Raw genomic sequence first — 19,840 nt, 5'->3', positions numbered from 1 at the left:
CGGGGACGCCCACTTCCTAACTGCTCTTCCGCCATAACGTGACTAGGGGAGCCAAGTCCAGCCCCGCTACCTCTCGGCGAACGTCGGGTCAGGGAACAAGCCGCCAGCCCTACCTCTACGCGTGAGGCCCTCGCTCAGCACAATAGTAACAGCCCGAACGCCAAAAATACGTACAGTGTCCTGCAGCTCCAAACCTCCCGCCTGCGCGCTGCATCTTGGGAGGTCCAGGCCGGAGGCTGCGTCCAGCGCAGAGGAGGTGGAGCCTGCCCATGCGGCCGGAACTTGGTTGCCATGGGAGCCTGAGGAGGCGGGGCCTCCGGGGAATGTTGTAAAAGTGAATGGCAGGCGGAGTTCGCACAGGCGGACCTCTGCAAGGGAAGAGCCCGAGATTCGCGGGCTGGCGGGGGAGGGTCCGCAGTTCAGGGGACGTCGGGGGGGCGGGGCCCGAACGCGAAGCGAATGGAAAGCCAGGTTTGGGCCTGGTCCCGCCTCCAGACCCGAGCGGACGCACCAGATTGGGCGGCGTGGCGACGCTTCCGCCCTCCTTCCGTTGTCACGCGACCGCCTCCACCTCCCGCCCTTCCTTTACCTCCTGGCCAGCTTGGCCAGTGCTGAGATATTCGGACCGCAGCTGTGGAAAGGGGCGACGCCGACTCTGATCATGTCCACCACTGCGACTATCGCCGAGGTGAGGAGCTGACCGCATCACTGCCGGGCCCCTCCATCCCGGACCCCGAAGCCGCCTCTGAGGCTCGGAGGCCGCGCGCCCAGGTGCAGGTGGGCTGGGCTGAGGGAAAGTGGGACGGTGCCTGTAACGTCTAAGCGTCCCTTCGTGTGTCTCTTCTAGTATCAAGCCCAGAATAAAGCCAAGCTCATCTCTGAGGTCCGACGGAGGTTTGAAGCTGAGTATGTGACAGGTGGGTACCGCGATCTTGGTGTTGAGGCAGGTGTGCCGTGAGCGGCCCCAACTTTGCTGAGATGTTTGCTTAGGTCTCTGTGGAAGCCGTTAGGGACCATTTCGATCCTCACGAGGACCGTGCCCTGCACGTTTTCTCGGTTTTCTCTCCGTAGTATGGCAAGGATACTGCTCCAGTTGGGCAAGTGACGTGTCTCTTGCTTCCTAAAGGGTTAATGTGAGTTGGAAATTCGTGTTTCTAGTATCTCGAGTTTATGGAACTTTCAGGACACTTGTTAGGTCCTCCGCTCAGGTGATGCCGTTCCTCTGCTGACCTGTCAGGAACAACAGTCGAGAAAATGAACCTGGAAATTGCCGAAATACTATTCACATGTGCTTAATTGGGTGTCTGAATCCCTAGGTTAGTTTGCTTAATTCCAACCCAGCATGCGCCCGTGAAGTAGGCCTCCCTGTGCTGGAGCAGGTTCTTTTCATCTCACAGTGTATCTAGCAAAGTACCCGTGCGTCCCAAATTGATTTATTGCGTTAACCTCTCTGTCCACATGCCACAGATAACTGGAGTTGTCCAATATTTAACTGATGATTTAATACCTGTACTGTAATTTTGAAAATCCTGCAGGATAATTTATCGTAAGTACGGACTAAAGTCCAATCCTGACCCTGCCTCTTAATAGCTTGCTTGTCTTTTCTGGGCCCCTGATTCCATATTTGTGAAGTTTGACTAACTAGGAGGATTAAATGAAAATATGTATAGCAAACTGTGTAGCATGGGGTTAGCATAGAGTAGGCTCTCAGTAAGTAGTTTTCCTCAGTAGTCTTTTTGGTTACATGAAAGAAGTTCAGCTTCTACATCTTGACTTCAGTGCTGAGGGTTCCCTGCAGCTTTAGATGGCACTAGCTTGTATGTCAGTTGATGACCTAGAACAAATAAAGAAATCTGTTCTGAATAACCTGGCCAGTAAATCTTTTCATCCCTCCCTGTCAGTTTTCTTCACATCCTAAATCTTGTACCAAAGAGTTGCAAAAGCATTTAATTCACTTTTAGCCCAATGAGATAGCTGGCTCCAGTAAAGAGATAATTCTAAAGTTAATTGCTGTGGAAACAAACATAATTCTTAGCTGTATAGTTTATAATATTGCAAGAAGTAACCCACAACTTGACCTAATGTGCTAGTACTCACCAATAGTTACTTAAGTACTTAGGCCCAAGGGAGGAAGCAGGATATAGCCAGGAGAATTTAGTAATAGATAAAATCTTAAAGGTCATTTCCGTCCAACCTCCTCATTTTTACAATGAAGAAAGTGAACTCTGGAGAGGGTAAATGATTTGCTCAAACTCCTTGGTAGTTAAGATGGGGCTGGTGTTCAGGTCTTCTGAATTCACTGTAGTAATCTTTTGGCAACACCAGCATACCTAATTAGATCACGGCCCTTCCCTGCTTGAAACCCTCTAGTACCATTCTACTGTGTTTAGAAAAAATAAAAATCTCAATTATTTTTGGTGGCCTGCAACACCATCCTCATGTTACTACTTTTCTTGCTCAGTGCAGATTTCACCACTGCCCACAATAAGAAATGCATTATATATTGCAGTCTAGTACACACTCATACACATCACTGAAGCAACAGTTCATTAAAGAATAAGTATTCTTTGTTGAAAACCTATGACTCTCTGGTACACTGATGCACAAAATTAACATCATAACCTACAAATGTGACCTACAGAATAGGTGACCAGCTTCTTTTATGCCCTTCAAACTGACTTGAGTCTGTTTCCGTCTTGGGACCTTTCCATTTCTCTGCCTGGAAGACTCTACCAAGCGTAGCTAGGTTCTGCTTTTCCATCTTGGTTTAAATGGATCTGAGAGACCTTTGCTGTTTATTAAATGGCCTCCCTGTCTTGTCTCCATTACAGTTCTTATCATAACCTATAACTCTGTTTATTAAATGGCCTCCCTTGTCTTGTCTCCTTTATGGTTATCATCACCTGTAATCTCCCTCGTTCATTTGTTGCCCTTTTATTGTTTATTTCCTTCAATAAAATGTGGGTCTGGGGCAACCTGTGGTCCATGAGGGCAGGGTCTGACTCACCTCTATATACTTAGCACAGTTCTCAATACATAGTCATTGACTGAATATAGCAACACTTAAATATAAATATATATATATACATATGAAGATTAGTCCAAGTCTGTTTGAAGAGCTGTCCTGTCTCCTCTCCCCCACAAAAATCTGGCAAAGAGCAGCCCTCACAAAATGTCTCATAAAGACCAGTGTTATTTCAAAGTAAAGCACTGTCTGGCATTAAGTATAAGGAGGGTTTTGTCACACCTGGGTATGTGTGAAGGCGTTATCTGCACAGCCATGGCAAATACTGATTTAATTAAAGACTTGCATTGGTAAGGAAAAGAAAAATTCTTGAGACTTTCTTCTCTTGAAGTTTCAGTTGTTTCGTGAAATAGAGCATTGGGCAAAGGTAGAGTAGGAGACTGGCACAGAGGGTTTTATGATTGGTCTGTGTTCTCCCTTTCAAGTTTACTTTTTAGAAATTAGCTAGATGTTGAGAACAACCACTTTCCTCCTTTTTGATTTTCCCCTTTCTCTTACCATTAACAGTATTTTGTTTCAGAAGTGGCTTTAGGCAGACTTAAGCAAACATGCTTTTCCTAATAGAAAATATTATCTGCAAGTGTATCAGTTTATACACTGGCTGAACTCCAACAGCTCTTTTGGGGGTGGGTTCTTGGAAATTCCAAGCATGTTTTTGTTTCCACAGAAATTGTTACCAATTATGGATAGATTTGTAGCTGCAAAAAGAACAAATTCCAAGGTTGTAATTGTTGTAGCACTGCTAATTGTCTTTTTTATCCCTCATTGTTTCTCTGAGAAATTTCATGCTGAGTCTCAAATGAGAAACTTTTCCCAGTCTCTCTTCCTCCTTCTTGTGGCCAGGGCAAGAGACTAGTCTCTTGTGATGAAAATTTATTCAGTTCCTGTTTAATTCTGGGAAGCAGTGTGCCAATATTAGAGACAGAGGCCCTTCCTGAATTACTACAATCTAGTAAAGGCGTTAAGACAGAAATATTAAAGGCAAATGCTGTCCAGAGGAATAGGAATGCTAAAATAATTTCTGTAGGAGTCCAAGACCAGGAAAAATCACATCTAATTTGGGTGACTGGGTTAGCACAGAGTTGGAAAAACCTCAGAAAAGGCGGTGTTTCTCAAGAACTTGGGAAGATGCTGGAACTCGGCCAGCCAGATAGTGAATGTGATTCAGGTGGATCAAAGAGTCCAGGTTGAGATGCTTAAGTGAGAAGGTATGGGGCATGTTTGAGAAGCCAGAGGAAGTCCACTTTGATGATCCTTACGGAGAGGAAACACACCTGACTAAAAACATTGGGAGTATAGCGTGGAGATCCATGACCACTGAAACAATACATTTGTACTTTAGTGAGTTTGAAAAACAACTGAGGTTTGCGGGTTTGATTATTTTAGGCTTGTTGTCTGATTCTATAAGTATGTGATTTATTTAAATAAATTTGTGTTATACCAAAAACAGTCCAGAGGATCCCCCATAAGCTTATCATACAGAGATATAGCCCTTATAACAGTGAACGAACTTTTTTCTGTACATTAAAACAAACACTTAAAGGATCATTCTGTATGTAGTTTTCTGTGTTCTATTTTTTATTGCCATGATTTTATTTCCCCATATTAGGAAGTAACCAAAATTTAACATTACTTAATATTCAGTTCTGTAAATGAGAGAATTTTCTTTTATCTGAAATAGCCTCTTTTGGACATTTAGATTCTTCCCTGTTTTTTTTGGTTGGTTGTTTGTTAATACAATATTTTGTGCAGTAGTTTGTTTCCTGAAGAGTCATGTCTAGAAGTAGAATTATTGGTTTGAAGAGGGAATAGTTTAGAACACTTGACATGTGTGCTTAATTCTCCTCCATATAAATTGCACCAAGCTTAATTCCCACCAGTACATAGGAAAGTGTTAGAGTCACTACAGCCTTACCCAGATTAGGATCGTTTAGGGCTTTTTTCTTGGTTTTAGTTTGCATTTGATTACTAGTCAGAATAAACTTCATATATTTATATCCATTTGTAGCTTAAAATTCTTTTTTTCATTAGTGTGTGGCTTTTAAAATTGGTTTGGCCTTTTCTTGTTTGTCAGTCTTTTTCATTTTTTGAATGTATTCAAAATTACCCATTCCTTTGTGGTTTCTTCCATTGCTGTTACATTAAATAATTCTCTCATTCAGTAACTTTTTCTAGTGCTGTTGTTTTGTGTTGGTCTCTTATTTCTTAATTTTGAAATATATTTTATGTACAAAATGTATAAAACAAAATAAACACCCATATACTCACTACTCAGAACTTTCTGTGTATCCCCAACCCTGCCATTCACACGGTAGTTGCTGGTCCTGCATTTGCTATTACTCAATCTCTTGGTGTTCATTAGCTTTGCCACCTGTGAGGTATTCCTCACCACTGCTTTATTAAATTAACCTCTTTTTTGAGCTTGAAATAAAAGCTGATATATTTCTCCATGATTTGCTTCTGTTGCTCAAGAGTCATTCTTACTGTAGTTGATTCCTTTTTACAGTCGTGTAAACAGTTCACAGAATGAAAATACCAATTGATGAATTTGGGGTTCTTTCTAGATTTTACTACTGTGTACAGTGCTGCTATAAACATTCTTAAACATATCGGATGCCTAGACTTTGTCTAGAGCAGTGGTTCTCAAAATTGGTCTAGGAACTATAGTTTCTTGAGATGATTTCAAAGAGCTTCAGAGTCCAAATTATTTCCCTAATAACACCAAGACATCATTTTCCTTTTTCACTGGCATTCTCTCACAAGCACACAGTGGGGTTTCCCAGAGGTTACAAGGCATGTGATGATATTACTCTGACAGATGATAGAATAAAGTGCTTGTGTGTCATTGTATTTAAATTTTTTCTCAGTTATGATACCTAATTTAGTGACTACCAGTAAATATAACCCATAGAAACAAAAAAGTCTTTAGAGGCCTCAGTTATTTTTTAAAACTCTTTATTTTATATTGAAGTATAGTTGATTTACAATGTTGTAATAGTTTCAGATGTACAGCAAAGGGACTCAGCCATACATACACATGTATCCCTTTTCCCCCAAACTCTCCTTTCATCCAAGCTGCCTCATAACACTGAGCAGAGTTCCCTGTGCTATACAGTAGGACCTTATTGGTTGTCCGTTTTAAATATAGCAGTTTGTACTTGTCATTTCCAAACTCCTAACCATCCGTTAACCTCATCTTTCCCCCCTGGCAACCATAAGTTCATTCTCTAAGTCTGTGAGTCTATTTCTGTTTTGTCAATAAGTTCATTTGTATCATTTCTTTTTAGATTCCATATATAAGGGATGTCATAGGGTATTTCTTCTTGTCTGACGTAACTCAGTGCGACTATCTCTGGGTCTATTCATGGTGCTACAAATGGCATTATTTCACTCTCTTTTATGGCTGGGTAATATTCCATTGTGTATATGTATTGCATCTTCTTTATGTATTCCTCTGTCAGTGGACATTGAGGTTCCTTCCATGTCTTGACTATTGTAAGCAATGCTGCATTGAACATTGTGGTGCGTGTATCCTTTCAGATCATGTTTTTCTCTGGAGATGCCCAGGAGTGGGATTGCAGGGTGATATGGTAGCTCCATTTTTAGTTTTTTCAGGAACCTGCATACTGTTCTCCATAACACGTGTAGAAACTTAACATTCCTACCAACAATGTAGGAAGGTTCCCTTCTCTCCACATCCTCTCTCGCATTTGTTGTTTTGATGATAGCCATCTTGAGTGGTGTGAGATGATATCTCATTGTAGTTTTTATTCCCATTTCTCTAAAAATTAGTCATGTTGAACATCTTTTCATGTGCCTCTTGGCCATCTGTGTATCTGCTTTGGAGAAATGTCTCTTTAGGTCTTCTGCTCATTTTTTGATTGGATTGTTTTGATTATATTAAACGTCATGAGCTGTTTGTAAACTTTGGAGACTAATCCCTTGTCAGTCACATCATTTGCAAATATTTTCTCCTAATCTCTGGGTTAGAAAAATTGATGCTTTTGAACTATGGTGTTGGAGAAGACTCTTGAGAGTCCCTTGGACTGCAAGGAGATCCAACCAGTCCATCCTAAAGGAGATCAGCCCTGGGTGTTCATTGGAAGGACTGGTGTTGAAGCTGAAACTCCAATACTTTGGCCACCTCATGCGAAGAGCTGACTCATTGGAAAAGACCCTGATGCTGGGAAAGATTGAAGACAGGAGGAGAAGGGGACGACAGAGGATGAAATGGTTGGATGGCATCACCAACTCAATGGACCCGAGTTTGAGTAAACTCCAGGAGTTGGTGATGGACAGGGAGGCCTGGCGTGCTGCAGTCCACAGGGTCGCAAAGAGTCGGACACGACTGAGCAACCAAACTGACTGAACTGGGTTATCTTGTTGTTTTATTAATTGTTTCCTTTACTGTGCAAAAGCTTTTGAGTTTAAATAGGTCCCATTTGTTTATTTTTATTTTCATTATTCTGGGAGACAGATTGAAAAAGATATTGCTGGGATTTATGACAGAGTGTGTTCTATGTTTTCCTCTAGGAGTTTTATAGTGTCTGGTCTCACATTTAGGTCTTTTATACATTTTGAGCTTATTTTTGTGTACTGTGTTTAAGAATGATCTGATTTCATTTTTTTACATGTGGCTGTCTGATTTTCCCAGCACCATTTGTTGAAGGGATTGTCTTTCCAACATTGTGAAGTCTTACCTTGTTTCAGTTCAGTTCAGTCACTCAGTCGTGTCCGACTCTTTGCAACCCCGTGAATCGCAGCACGCCAGGCCTCCCTGTCCATCACCAGCTCCCTGAGTCCACCCAAACCCATGTCCATCGGGTCGGTGATGCCATCCAGCCATCTCATCCTCTGTCCTCCCCTTCTCCTCCTGCCCCCAATCCTTCCCAGCATTAGGGTCTTTTCCAATGAGTCAACTCTTCGCGTGAGGTGGCCAAAGTATTGGAGTTTCAGCTTCAACACCAGTCCTTCCAATGAACACCCATGACTTCTCCTTTAGGATGGACTGGTTGGATCTCCTTGCAGTCCAAGGGACTCTCAAGAGTCTTCTCCAACACCACAGTTCAAAAGCATCAATTCTTCGGTGCTCAGCTTTCCTTATAGTCCAACTTTCACATCCATACATGACCACTGGAAAAACCATAGACTTGACTAGATGGACCTTTGTTGGCAGAGTAATGTCTCTGCTTTTCAATATGCTATCTAGGTTGGTCATAACCTTCCTTCCAAGGAGTAAGCCTCTTTTAATTTCTGGTTAATTGGCCATAGGTGCATGGGCTTATTTCTAGGCTTTGTGTCCTGTTCCATTGATATGTATTTCTGTTTTTGTGTCAGTACCATAGTGTTTTGATGACTATTATAGTCTGAAATCAAGGAGCCTGATTCCTCCAACTCCATTTTTCTTTCTCAAGATTGCTTTGGCTGTTTGGTGTCTTCTCTGTCTCCATACAAAGTTTTTTTCAAATTCTGTGAAAAATGACATTGGTAACTTGATGGGTATTGCAATCTGTAGATTGCCTTTGGTAGTATAGTCAGTTGCATGATACTGATTCTTCCAATCCATGAACATGATATATTTCTTTCCATCCGTCTGTGTCTTCTTCAATTTCTTTCATTGTCTTGCAGTTTTCAGAGTGCAGATCTCTTCTCTCCTTAGGTAGGTTTATTCCTAAGTATTTTATTCTTTTTGATGATGGTAGATGGAATTGTGTCGTGAATTTCTCTTTTTCATCTTTTGTTGTATAAAAATGCAACAGATTTCTGAGTATTAATTTTGTAACCTGTAACTTTATCAAATTCATTGAGTTCTAGTAGTTTTCTGGTGGCATCTTTAGGATCATCTACGTATAGTATTATGTCATGTGTGAACAGTGACAGTTTAACTTCTTTTCCAGTTTAGATTCCCTTTATTTCTTTTTCTTCTCTGATTGCTGTAGCTAGAACTTTCAAAATTATTTTGAATAAAAGTGGTGAGAGTGGACATCCTTGTCTTGTTCCTGATCCTAGAGGAAAAGCTTTCAGTTTTTCACCATTGAGTATGATGTTAGCTGTAGGTTTGTCATATATGGCCTTTATTATGTTGAGGTAGGTTCCCTTTATGCCCACTTGCTGGAGAGTTTTTAATTGTAAATGGCTGCTGAATATTGTCAAAAACTTTTTTGGAGTCTATTGAGATGGTTATATGATTTTTATTCTTCAATTGTTGATGTAGTGTATCACACTGATTGATTTGCAGATACTGAAAAATCCTTACATCCCTGGGATAAATCACACTTGATCCTGGTGTTGCTGCTGCTGCTGCTAAGTTGCTTCAGTTGTGTCCGACTCTGTGCGACCCCATAGACAGCAGCCCACCAGGCTCCGCCATCCCTGGGATTCTCCAGGCAAGAACACTGGAGTGGGTTGCCATTTCCTTCTCCAGTGCATGAAAGGGAAGAGTGAAAGTGAAGTCGCTCAGTCGTGTCCGACTCTCAGCGACCCCATGGACTGAAGCCTGCCAGGCTCCTCCGTCCATGGGATTTTCCAGGCAAAAGAGTACTGGAGTGGAGTGCCATTGCCTTCTCCTGATCCTGGTGTAAGATTCTTTTAATCTATTGTTGGATTCGGATTGCTAATATTTTATTGAGGATGTTTGCATCTGTGTTCATCAATGACATTGGCCTGTAATTTTCTTTTTTGTGGTATCTTTATGTGATTTTGGTATCAGGGTGATTGTGGCCTCATAGAATGAATTTGGGAGCTTTCCATCCACTATAATTTTTTGGAAGAGTTTTAGAAGGGTAGGTGTTAGCTCTTATCTAAATGTTTGCTAGAATTTGCCTTTGAAGCCATCAGGTCCTGGTCTTTTGTTTGTTGGGGGTTTTTTTAAATCACAGTTTCAATTTCACTGCTGGTGATTGATCTGTTCGTATTTTCTATTTCTTCCTGGTTCAGTCTTGGGAGACTGTACCTTTCTAAGAAATCGTCCGTTTCTTCCAGGTTGTCCATTTTATTGGCATATAGTTGCTTGTGGTAGTCTCTTAGGATTCTTTGTATTTTTGTGGTGTCTGGTAGTCTTTTAGGATCCTTTGTATTTTTGTGGTATCAGTTGTAACTTCTCCTTCATTTCTAATTTTATTGATTTGAGTCCTCTCCATTTTTTTCTTAATGAGCCTAGCTAAAGGTTTAGCAATTGAGTTTCTTTTCAAAGAACCAGGCTTTAGTTTTCATTGGTCTTTTCTATTATTTATTTTATTTTTTTTAATTTTTCATTTATTTCTGCTCTGATTTATTTTCATTTTTCATTTATTTCTGCTCTGATCGTTATGATTTCTTTCCTTCTACTCACTCTGGATTTTGTTTGTTCTTCTTTCTGTATTTGTTTTAGGTGTAAGTTTAGGCTGTTTGAGATTTTTCTTGATTCTTGAGGTAAAATTGCATTGCTCTGAACTTCCCTCCTAGAACTGCTTTTGCTGCATTCCATAGGTTTTTGATCATTGTGCTTTCATTTTCATTTGTACTAGCTATTTTTTGGTTTCCTCTTTGATTTCTTCAGTGATCCATTGGTGGTTTAGTACCATGTTGTTTAGCATCCACCTGTTTGTATTTTTTTTTTTTTTTACAGTTTTTCTTCTTATAGTTTATTTCTAACCTTGTAGCATTGTGATTGGAAGAGATGCTTGATATGATTTCAGTTTTCTTAAATTTACCAAGACTCGACTTATGGCCCAGCATGTGGTCAGTCCTGGAGAACATTACATATGCATTTGGAAAGAATGTGTATTCTGCTTTTTGTTTCTAATTTTATATTGGGGTATAGCCAATTAACAAACAATGTGATAGTTTCAGGTGAACAGCAAAGGGTCTCAGGCATTCATATACATGTATCCATTCTCCCTACACTCCCCTTCTGCTGCTTAAAAAAAAACTACTACTTAATTTTGACTGTACTGGGTCTTTGCTGCCGCATGCAGGCCCTCTCTAGTTGTGGTGAGTGGGAGCTACTGTTTGTTGCCATGCATGGGATTCTTATTGCAGAGCACAGGCTCTAGGGTGCATGGGCTTCAGTAGTTTTGGTGCACAGGCTTTGTTGCCCCACTGCATGTGCAGTCTTCCCAGAGCAGGGATTGAACCCATGTCTCCTGCATTGGCAGGAGGATTGTTAACCACTGGACCACCAAGGATGTCCTATTCTGTTGCCTTGAATGGAATGTAGAGCCCTCAGTGTGAAAGGGGTCCAGAGACCAAGAAGTTTGAAAACTGCGGCTCTAGTCCGTAGCCAACTGTGAACTGGGTGGGTGGTAGAATAGATACTCGGTCTACTTTACTAGATAATGCTAAAGTAATTTCACCTGCTTTTATATTAACCAGCAATTTTTGAATGTCCTTGTTTTTCCACACCTTAAAAACTGGCATTGTTAGTGTTTTGTTTTGTTTTGTTTTTAATTTTTTCCCATCTGATGCCATTGTTAGAATATCTTATTGTGGTTTTAATTTGCATTTCTTTGAGTACAAGTGAGATTGAGCATCTCTTCATATCTTTATGGGCCATTTGGTTTCTGCTTATGAAAATCAATTCTTCAGATTCTTCTTGGCCCTTTATTCTTACGTATAAATTTTAGAATCAGTTTATTATGGTTTTGCAGTCCCCCCCCCCAAAAAAAAGAACCTCTTTGGGGATTTTGAGTGGAATTGTGTTAAATCAGAAGATCAGTTTTGGGAAACTTGGCATAACAATGGTTAAATCTTCAGAGAACTTGGTATACCTATCAGCCAAACTCTTCCTTATGGAAAGATTTATAATTTTCTCCATAAAGGTTAACCCACTTTTATTCAGTTTATTTCCACATACTTTATATGTTTTATTTTTGTGGTGCTTTAAACAGTATCTCTTCAGAATGTATTTTCTAGATGATTGTTGCTGGTTTATAGAAAGTATGTTTGACGTTTTATGTTAATATTGAACTCAAGAACCTTATTCTTATTCATTTCAGTTAATTTATCTCTAGATAAGTTGGCAATTTCTTTGTAGATTATAGTATCACCTTGAAATAATGATAGTTTTCTTTAAACTAATTGTCACTAACAATTTTTACAACTTTAAGTGCTTTTGCTTTATACTGGCTGGAACCTTTAAGAACACTGTTGAATCAGTGATAAAAGCCTGTTTGTCTTATTCCTGATCTTTAGACCCAAACAAGATCTCTATAGATGTCTTTTATCAGAATGAATAGGTTTCCTTCTGTTCCTACTTTGCTAGTTTTGATTTTTGTTCATTGTTTTGTTTTGTTCCCATCACAATTAAGGGGTGAATTTTACTAAATGCATTTTCTTCATCTGTTGAATACATTTATTGTATCTGAAATGTTCACTTGGTTTTTCTCTTTTAATCTGTTAATATACTTTATTGTATTAATCGGTTTTTAAAATATTTATTTTGCTGTAGTCAGTTGATATTTTTAGTAGCAGATATTTTCTTTGGAAATTTTGCATCTATATTCAAAAATTGGTCTGTAAATTTCCTTTCTTGTATTTTTCTTGTGTGACTTTGATGTCAGAATTTTTCAGGCTTCATAAAATCAGTTAGGAGTGTTTTCTCTTTTCTCTTCCCTGAAAGAAATGGTCATTGTGTAGTTCTAACTTGGTTCCTCATAAATTACTGCTCTTCCAATTTATTGTTGTTGTTGTTTTATATTAGTATTTGCTTTTATACCATGTATTTGCCAATATCTTTATTTATCATTTCATAAGTTTCAGATCTTTTATCTGGTACCATTATTGTTTCATCTTGAGTATAATCTTTAGATTTTCCCTTGGTGGGATCTTGGTGGTAAATTTAATTTTGAAAGTGTCTTTATTTTCACTGCCTTTTTAATTACACAGTTAACCTTGAGGAATGCCTTCACCTTACTAGGCTGAGGGAGAGAAAGTGGTTAGAGAAGTAGAAGAACCAGGAAACTTCAGTATCATAGATGACCTCTGAGAGGAGAATTTCAGGGACAGGAAGATAAGTAGTGAATAGAAGGAACCTCTGTGGGTAAAAGTACATAAAACTGGAATTTTTTTTATCAACTTCCCTCTCTGGAAAGGAAGGGTGGAAGGAAAATGACTTTTAAAGTGTAATACACTCTTGCATATTTTACATAATCTCAATATGAACCATCCAAGGGATCAACCCAGGCTTTGTTCATCTTTGCATCTGAAATTCCTAGCTCTCTTTTGAGCTAACATATGATGAATGATCATAAATTAGTCCTCGTAACTACTGAATTATGTTTCATCCTCAAGAGAGGAAGCCTTTAGAAGATAGGTAGACACTTCGATTTCCTTAACTTGTGCTCTGATATTTTCCAGGTCAACTTTTTTAAATTGTCATGGTCACAATAAGAGGAAAAGATGTTAAGAGTTTATCAATTTTTGTCCTTATTGCATATCTACAGACCATGTAATATGATTTAGTAACTTTGTATGTAGAATATATAGTTGTGCTTTGAGAACTTTTGTAAACAGTCCCCACAGGAAGTCTCAGAAATTCCAAAGCAACTAGATCATACAGACCATGGTCTCACCCCAGGAAGCAACTGTATGAGAAGTCATAATCAAAAGGTACTTAAAAGTAAATTGAATGTTAGGAAGTTAAAATAACACCTCTAAATAACCATGGATTAACAACTTCCTAGCAATGCATGTAATTCTTCTGCTAAATAACCCAGAGAGTAAAGAGGATATCACAGTGGAAATTACAAAATACTTAAAGCTGACCAAGAGAATGTCTGTGGTCTTTACGTTCATTTCTTAGGAATCAAGGCCCAAATAAAAATCAACTAAAGATTGAATTCAAGAAACCAAAAAAATGAGTATGAGTAAATATAGAGAACGTAGAAGGGAATAAAAGCAGATAATTATGGTATAGGAACAAATATAGTAGATGTAATAAACCTAAGCTGACTTTTTGAAAGGACTAGTAAAATAGACAAACCTAGGATGACCAAATAGGAAGAAAAGGAGAAGGCAAAAACATACACTAGGAACAAAAAGCAGATAGAATTATAGCTGTGGCAGAGAGTTTAAAAATCATAAAAGAGAATATAATGACAAGCTTTATCACAGTAAATTAGAAAAATTAGATTAAATGGAAAACTTTCCAGAGAAAAAGAAAATCATCTAAAATTGTCTCAATAAAAAGTAAAAAACCTAAATATATCAATGACTGTTAAAGGAAATTGAATTGGTAGCCATAGTCCTCTACACTCTCCCTGCCCTGCCACCACAAAGGCACACACAGACACATAAGGCCCAAGCAAGCACTTTTGTTAGCTCCAGGAATGTAAAGATAATTCACAATTACAAAATGCAGGGGAAGAACTTACTACGTTCACAAAATGCTTCTCAGTGAAATTTTAATGGGCACAGGTCAGCCACCAAAACTATTTAGAAAGGTAAGTATTGAGAAGTGTCTTTCATCTCTTGTGCCTCTTTACTCCCTTTTCTTCTTGCCTTTTTAGCTAGCCATATCTGTTCTCTCTTTCTTTTTTCTATATTGAAGCAAATACAAACATGTTTGCAGTAACAAGATTATAAATGAGGGAAAATACGTATTTCAATAAAGACAGAAACCACATTGGCTATAATTCACCTTTTTGAAAAGCAAACAAAACTTTTACCAAACAAGGCAACTTGTTTTCTTAACTCTTCTAAAAATCCTACAGCAAAAGTCACAGTTAATCATGAAACTTCAAAATGATTCCCAGAAAGTCAGGCAAAAGACAATCATCTCCAATATTATTTCTATAATTCTACAGGATATAAAACAACCTAGTTATCAAGGTGGCAAGGAGAATAAGAGGTATAAGGTTTTCAAGTCTTGTCATTATTGGCTCATGATAGCAACACAAAAATCTCTAAACTTTCTAATGAATTGTTATTAAAGAACTTTGAAAGAAGACTCCAACAGACAGAGAGGTAAGTCACCAAGATATAATATCTTGTACATATTAAGCATATGAGTTCAGTTCTTGAAGGATAAGAGATGAAGCAGAAAGCCCCTCCCCTCTCTACAACAGACCAGAAGTCAGCAAAGTTCTGTTGTATGTTGTGTCTTATTTATTTAGTTTTGGTTGTGCTGGCTCTTCTTTCCTACGTCCAGGCTTTCCCTAGTTGCAGCAAGCAGAAGCTACTGTTGGTTGCGGTGCGCAGGCTCCTCATTGCGGTGGCTTCTCTTGTTGCCGAGCACAGGCTCTAGGGCACACAGACGTCAGTAGCTGCAGCGGTTAGGCCTGGTAGTCCCAGCATGTTGGCTCTGGGGTGCGTAGACTTCAGTGGTTGTGGCTCTTGGGCTTAGCTGGCTCTGCGGCATATGGAATTTTCCCAGACAAGAGCTCGAGCCCGTGTGCCCTGCATTGCCAAGTGGATTCTTAGCCACTGGACCACCAGGGAAGTCCCCGAGTGTGTTTTTAATAGCCCTTGAGCTCAGAATGGTTTTTCTATTTGTAAAGTGTTGCTAAGAAAAAGAATCAGCAACAGAGGCTGTATGTGGCCATCAGAGTCTAAGATCCTTAGATGTTTATCCTCTGGCCCTTTACCAAACAATTTTGCCAACCCCTGTAGTAGCCCCAGAGTTTTCGAAGTGTGGTCTCTGAAGCAGCAGCATTCTGTAGGAACTTGCTGCAAGTGCAGATTCTGAGATCTTACCCACAAATTACTGGGCCCCATGAATTTAGAGGTAGGGCCCCAGTCATCACTGTTTTAACACGCCTTCCTGGTGACTCTGATAGGTGCTAAAGTTTGAGAATTGCTGCTGAAGGCCAATGGCTTAATCCCACCATAGACAGTCACCTGCTTGTCAGTCTCTCACCCGAAAGCTTCACAGGAAAGAGGAGATTCAGGGTAGGTTGTGGCCAATCAGCAGAGGATGCCCTTAAGAGAATATTTGTTATTTCAGCCTAATCACTCCCATTGTTGATATATACAGGCTCCAGCCAAAAGAAGTCATCCATCCAGTACAAATGCTCTTCCAGGGCCCCACCAGGACTTTAAGTGGATCAGTGCTCAGAGTCTTGGAGAAATAACAGATGCTAAGAGGTTTTAAGGGCTTCCCTGGTGGCTCAGTGGTAAAGAATCTCCCTGCTAACTCAGGAGGCTCGGATTCGATGGGTCAGGAAGATCCGCTGGAGAAGGAAATAGCAACCCACTCCAGTATTCTTAGCTGGAGAATCCCATGGACATTGGAGCCTGGTGGGCTACAGTCCATGGGGGTCACAAAGAGTTGGACATGACTTAGTGACCAGACACACACACACACATGAGATTTCACACTACTGTAATGTTTGAGTTGTATATTTGCTGCTTTTTGACATTACGACACCCAGTTGATAACTGTTCTCTGTTTTTCATTATCAAAATACTGTTGCATTTTTAAACCTTTTATGTGAATTCTAGGCACATTTATAATAACTACAATATAATTTCAGGATTTTCTCAACTGACTAATAGGTCAGTTAGAATTTAGTTTTCTGTTCATTGGTAGCATTCTACCTTATGTTAATAAAAAGTCATTGGTATTGTGTTAAAAGTTTTCAAAGTGTCTTTGATCTTCATAAGACTGAAAAGGCAGACCTTATCTCCATTTTACAGAGAAGAAAAATCAGGCCTGGAGTGACTTGCTCAGTCTCCCTGAACATAGTTAATAGCAGGGGTCTTCTGATTCCATCACTGTCCCATATCCTGAATCTGGCTATGAATTTTTTTTCATATTTGTTAACCTTAAAACATAGTTTCTGGCTATTTTGTAATTTCACCAGCCAACAAATGCAAGAGAGAGAAAAGTTAATAATGGAATTTGCTGTTTTATGAGTAAGCACTCTATTCTCTTTATCTTGCAACATTTAAAAGTGTGTATGTGAGAGAGCTCGAAAGAGAGAGAGTTGAGAGGAGTCATCTTTTCTCTAGAACAGTTAGTCCTGTCTGACTCAGAGGTTAATCACCATTGCCACTTATCTGGTTCTTTCTCAGCAATATTAGGAGTGCCCAGTCGGCTTGGTGATATACCGTATAAATATAAGACCAATTTATAGAACAAAATTCATACAAGGAGAAAAAGTAGAAAGAGACAGTAAACCATAGTAAGTGTGGCAATTGTTCATTAAGATTTCTTAACAGAAGAGTAACCAGAAATGAGCTTTGAGCTGTTCGAACAAGTGCAAGGATAAGGCTTAAAAGTCTGCTACTTGAGATTCACGTTGGTTTGGATGCAGTTTTCACTGGTCCTCAGCAAGATGAAAGTAATAAGGACAAGGTATTAGACAGTGTACACATATATCTCTGTATGAGACTGATCTCTTCTTTATCTCTGTGCTTTAGTCACTGAGAGGTAAAGTGATGTCTTAGGTGGGGAGTGGGGAAGGTTTTGATATCTTCCTGTGTGTTTTGTTATCTTCAGATACCTTCTGGGTGTACATCTTTAGCTTTTCCCTGTAACATCTGGATTTACCAAAGGACAGGTTTTCAGAAAACTCCCTAACACTTGAGGGTTCTGTGGAAGTTCCATCTACCCTTCTAGGTTCTTTAACTGGTCTCATAAATTGATAAAAGACAGATGAACAGGAGAAAAACAAACACGTTTAATAACATGTATACCTCCTGTATACATGAGAGAGACCCAGGAGAACTGAGTCACTCTCCAAAGTGGCCCAAGCCACCACCTTCACTACCATCTCCAGCTAAAGACAAAAGAAAATGTTGGAGTGGGGAGTCAGTTATTAGAGGTGACCAGGAAGCGCTCAGTAAACAAGGGTATGGTTGTGCAGATTTAAGTCCTTGCCTTCTGTGTTGATAAGAGTTTCAGGAGATTTCGCATCATTCTTCTCTTCCGGTTACAGAGAGGGTGGCATCTTTACAAATGGAGACTTCCCTTATAAAAGGATGACTTCTTATAAAAGGATAACTTTTTCTTATAAAAGGATGACTTCTGCTCACCTTTTAGAGCTTTTCCTGTATTTGCTGTTTATTAAAAATAGCTCAAAATAATCAGTATGCCAGAGAAGCATGTTTTGGGCTGTGTATTTTGCCTCCCCTCAGCTCAGTTGTCTGGGGGCTGTGTCGCAGCAAACTGTGATGTCGTAAACAGTATTGCACTTGGTCTTGTGGTCCAGGTCAAGTTTTCCTTACCTCGAATGCTCAGTTTTCTGTTTCTCTGTCCTTCCTTCTCTCCCTCTCCTTACCTTCACCCTGTTCTCGGTCCTCTTTTGCCCTCACTTGTCTCTTGCCTCTCTCCCTCCACCTACATAACCTTCTCCCTAGTTCTCTCTTGCTCTCTCTTTTCTAGTGCTCTATTTCCATTTCTTTCTATCTAGGGATAATGTCTAACAACAGGCATCTCATATGTTTAAGTACATGTTTTATTAATAACAATCATTTTAATCTAAATGGAGATTTCTGATTGCAAAAATCTTCATTCCTAAAAGCTCTCCAGGAGCAGTAAGCTTTACATTTCTTGGTAAGGGACACTGTAGTGGTAATACCAATGAGGGTAGGAATCATGATAATAACAGCAAGTATGTTTGATTCTTCTGCTTATGGCTAATAATTTTCCGAGTTTTCACCACTTAACCACATGTTGTCCTGGGGAAGTGATTCTCAGAGTTTAGTCTCTGGATCCTTGGAGATGCCAAGGGCTCTTCAGGAACCTGTGAGGTCAGAGCTGTTTTCACAGTGATGCTAAGAAGCCTTTTGCATTTTTCACTTGCTCTGATTACACGGAAGCATTGGTAGGCAAAGCTGTTGCCTCCTCAGCCTGAATCAAGGTGAATGGCCAATATAGTCTTCACTGTCAGCATTCTCAGTTAAAACTTTTTTTTTAAGTCAATGTTATCTTTTTTTCAATGTTATTTTAGAAAGCCCCTGATGAAGCAGTAAGTTTTAGTAAACCTTGACCCTTGAGTGCATGTTCTTTAAGTGTTCTGGGTAACAAAATCGAGAAGTATGCATAAAATACTTTTGTGCATTTGAGTTACCAACTAAATTAGTCATATTTTTCAGGACCACCCTTTTTATTTGAAAGAACAACTGTTAAGTAAACTGTGGTTATTCAGACTTGGGTTTTTGGGAGAAATTTTCTTGAAGGCAGACAATAATTTCAAGGAATACACCATATTGGTCCATTGGAGAAAGTTGTCCAGTGGCCAAACTGGATGGTCCTTGTGGAGGGGCAGGTGTTCCCAGGGGCCTTTTTGCTTTGAATATTGATGACTGTTTGAATAGCAGAGCTAAAATACCATTTTCCAAGGTTTACCTACAACAGAGTATACATTAGAAAAGTAGAGACCAGATATTGAAAGCCATATCCAAGCTAACACTCTACAATACATGATTTATGGCCTCATCTTATATTTTATAATCCTTTCAACTTTCAAGTACTTATATATATATATACATTTTTATCTGATCCTCACACAACCCTGTGAGTATCTAATGCAACTTAAAGATATGGAAATTGGGTCTCAAAGAAGATAATTCCATGAGTGCACTTTATATTCCCCTGCCCTTTCATCTATTATCCATGAGGGCCTGGAATAAGTCAGAACAAATGGAGAGGAGATAGAAGCTATACAATTTGGCAACTAACTAGGGGCAAAAAAAAATGGAGATGAAGGCAATTTTCTGAAATATCTTCCTTTGGCCCTTGGGAGAGTACCATTGCCCGAGAAAATAAAAATAGGGAAGGAAAAGATTCAGTCCACAAATATTTCCTAAAAGTCTTTTCATTGGCTCTGCTGTAATCCTCTCTGGGGGCTTCTTAGGATGTATAGACTGTGCTGTTAAGATCTCTGTACAGGA

At 39.5% G+C, this 19,840-nt stretch overlaps 2 protein-coding genes and 1 long non-coding RNA gene across 4 annotated transcripts in view; 1 reads left to right on the top strand and 2 right to left on the bottom strand.

Annotated features, from left to right (window-relative positions):
* The window catches only part of FANCB (FA complementation group B), a 34,005-nt gene extending 33,774 nt beyond the window's left edge, over nt 1-231 (bottom strand). Inside the window, exon 1 of the mRNA XM_081565299.1 lies at nt 175-231. The gene's annotated coding sequence lies outside the window, so the exon portion shown is untranslated. The remainder of the gene's footprint in view (nt 1-174) is intronic.
* A 351-nt stretch (nt 232-582) lies between these two features.
* MOSPD2 (motile sperm domain containing 2) overlaps nt 583-19,840 on the top strand; it is a 95,281-nt gene continuing 76,023 nt past the window's right edge. For both annotated transcript variants that reach the window (XM_081565317.1, XM_081565316.1), the window contains exons 1-2: nt 583-688; nt 848-917. In XM_081565317.1, the coding sequence (XP_081421443.1) occupies nt 662-688; nt 848-917 (97 nt within the window). In that variant the 5' untranslated portion in view covers nt 583-661. The remainder of the gene's footprint in view (nt 689-847; nt 918-19,840) is intronic.
* The window catches only part of LOC145536275 (uncharacterized), a 93,597-nt gene continuing 74,346 nt past the window's right edge, over nt 590-19,840 (bottom strand). Inside the window, exon 3 of the long non-coding RNA XR_014075730.1 lies at nt 590-1,230. This is a non-coding gene — a long non-coding RNA (uncharacterized LOC145536275). The remainder of the gene's footprint in view (nt 1,231-19,840) is intronic.

Source organism: Giraffa tippelskirchi, chromosome X (genome assembly GCF_054371585.1).
Source record: "Giraffa tippelskirchi isolate mGirTip1 chromosome X, T2T-mGirTip1v1.2.pri, whole genome shotgun sequence".
Taxonomy (NCBI): domain Eukaryota; kingdom Metazoa; phylum Chordata; class Mammalia; order Artiodactyla; family Giraffidae; genus Giraffa; species Giraffa tippelskirchi.
Note: the sequence above shows the minus strand (reverse complement) of the source record. Positions and strands in the feature narration are given on the sequence as shown.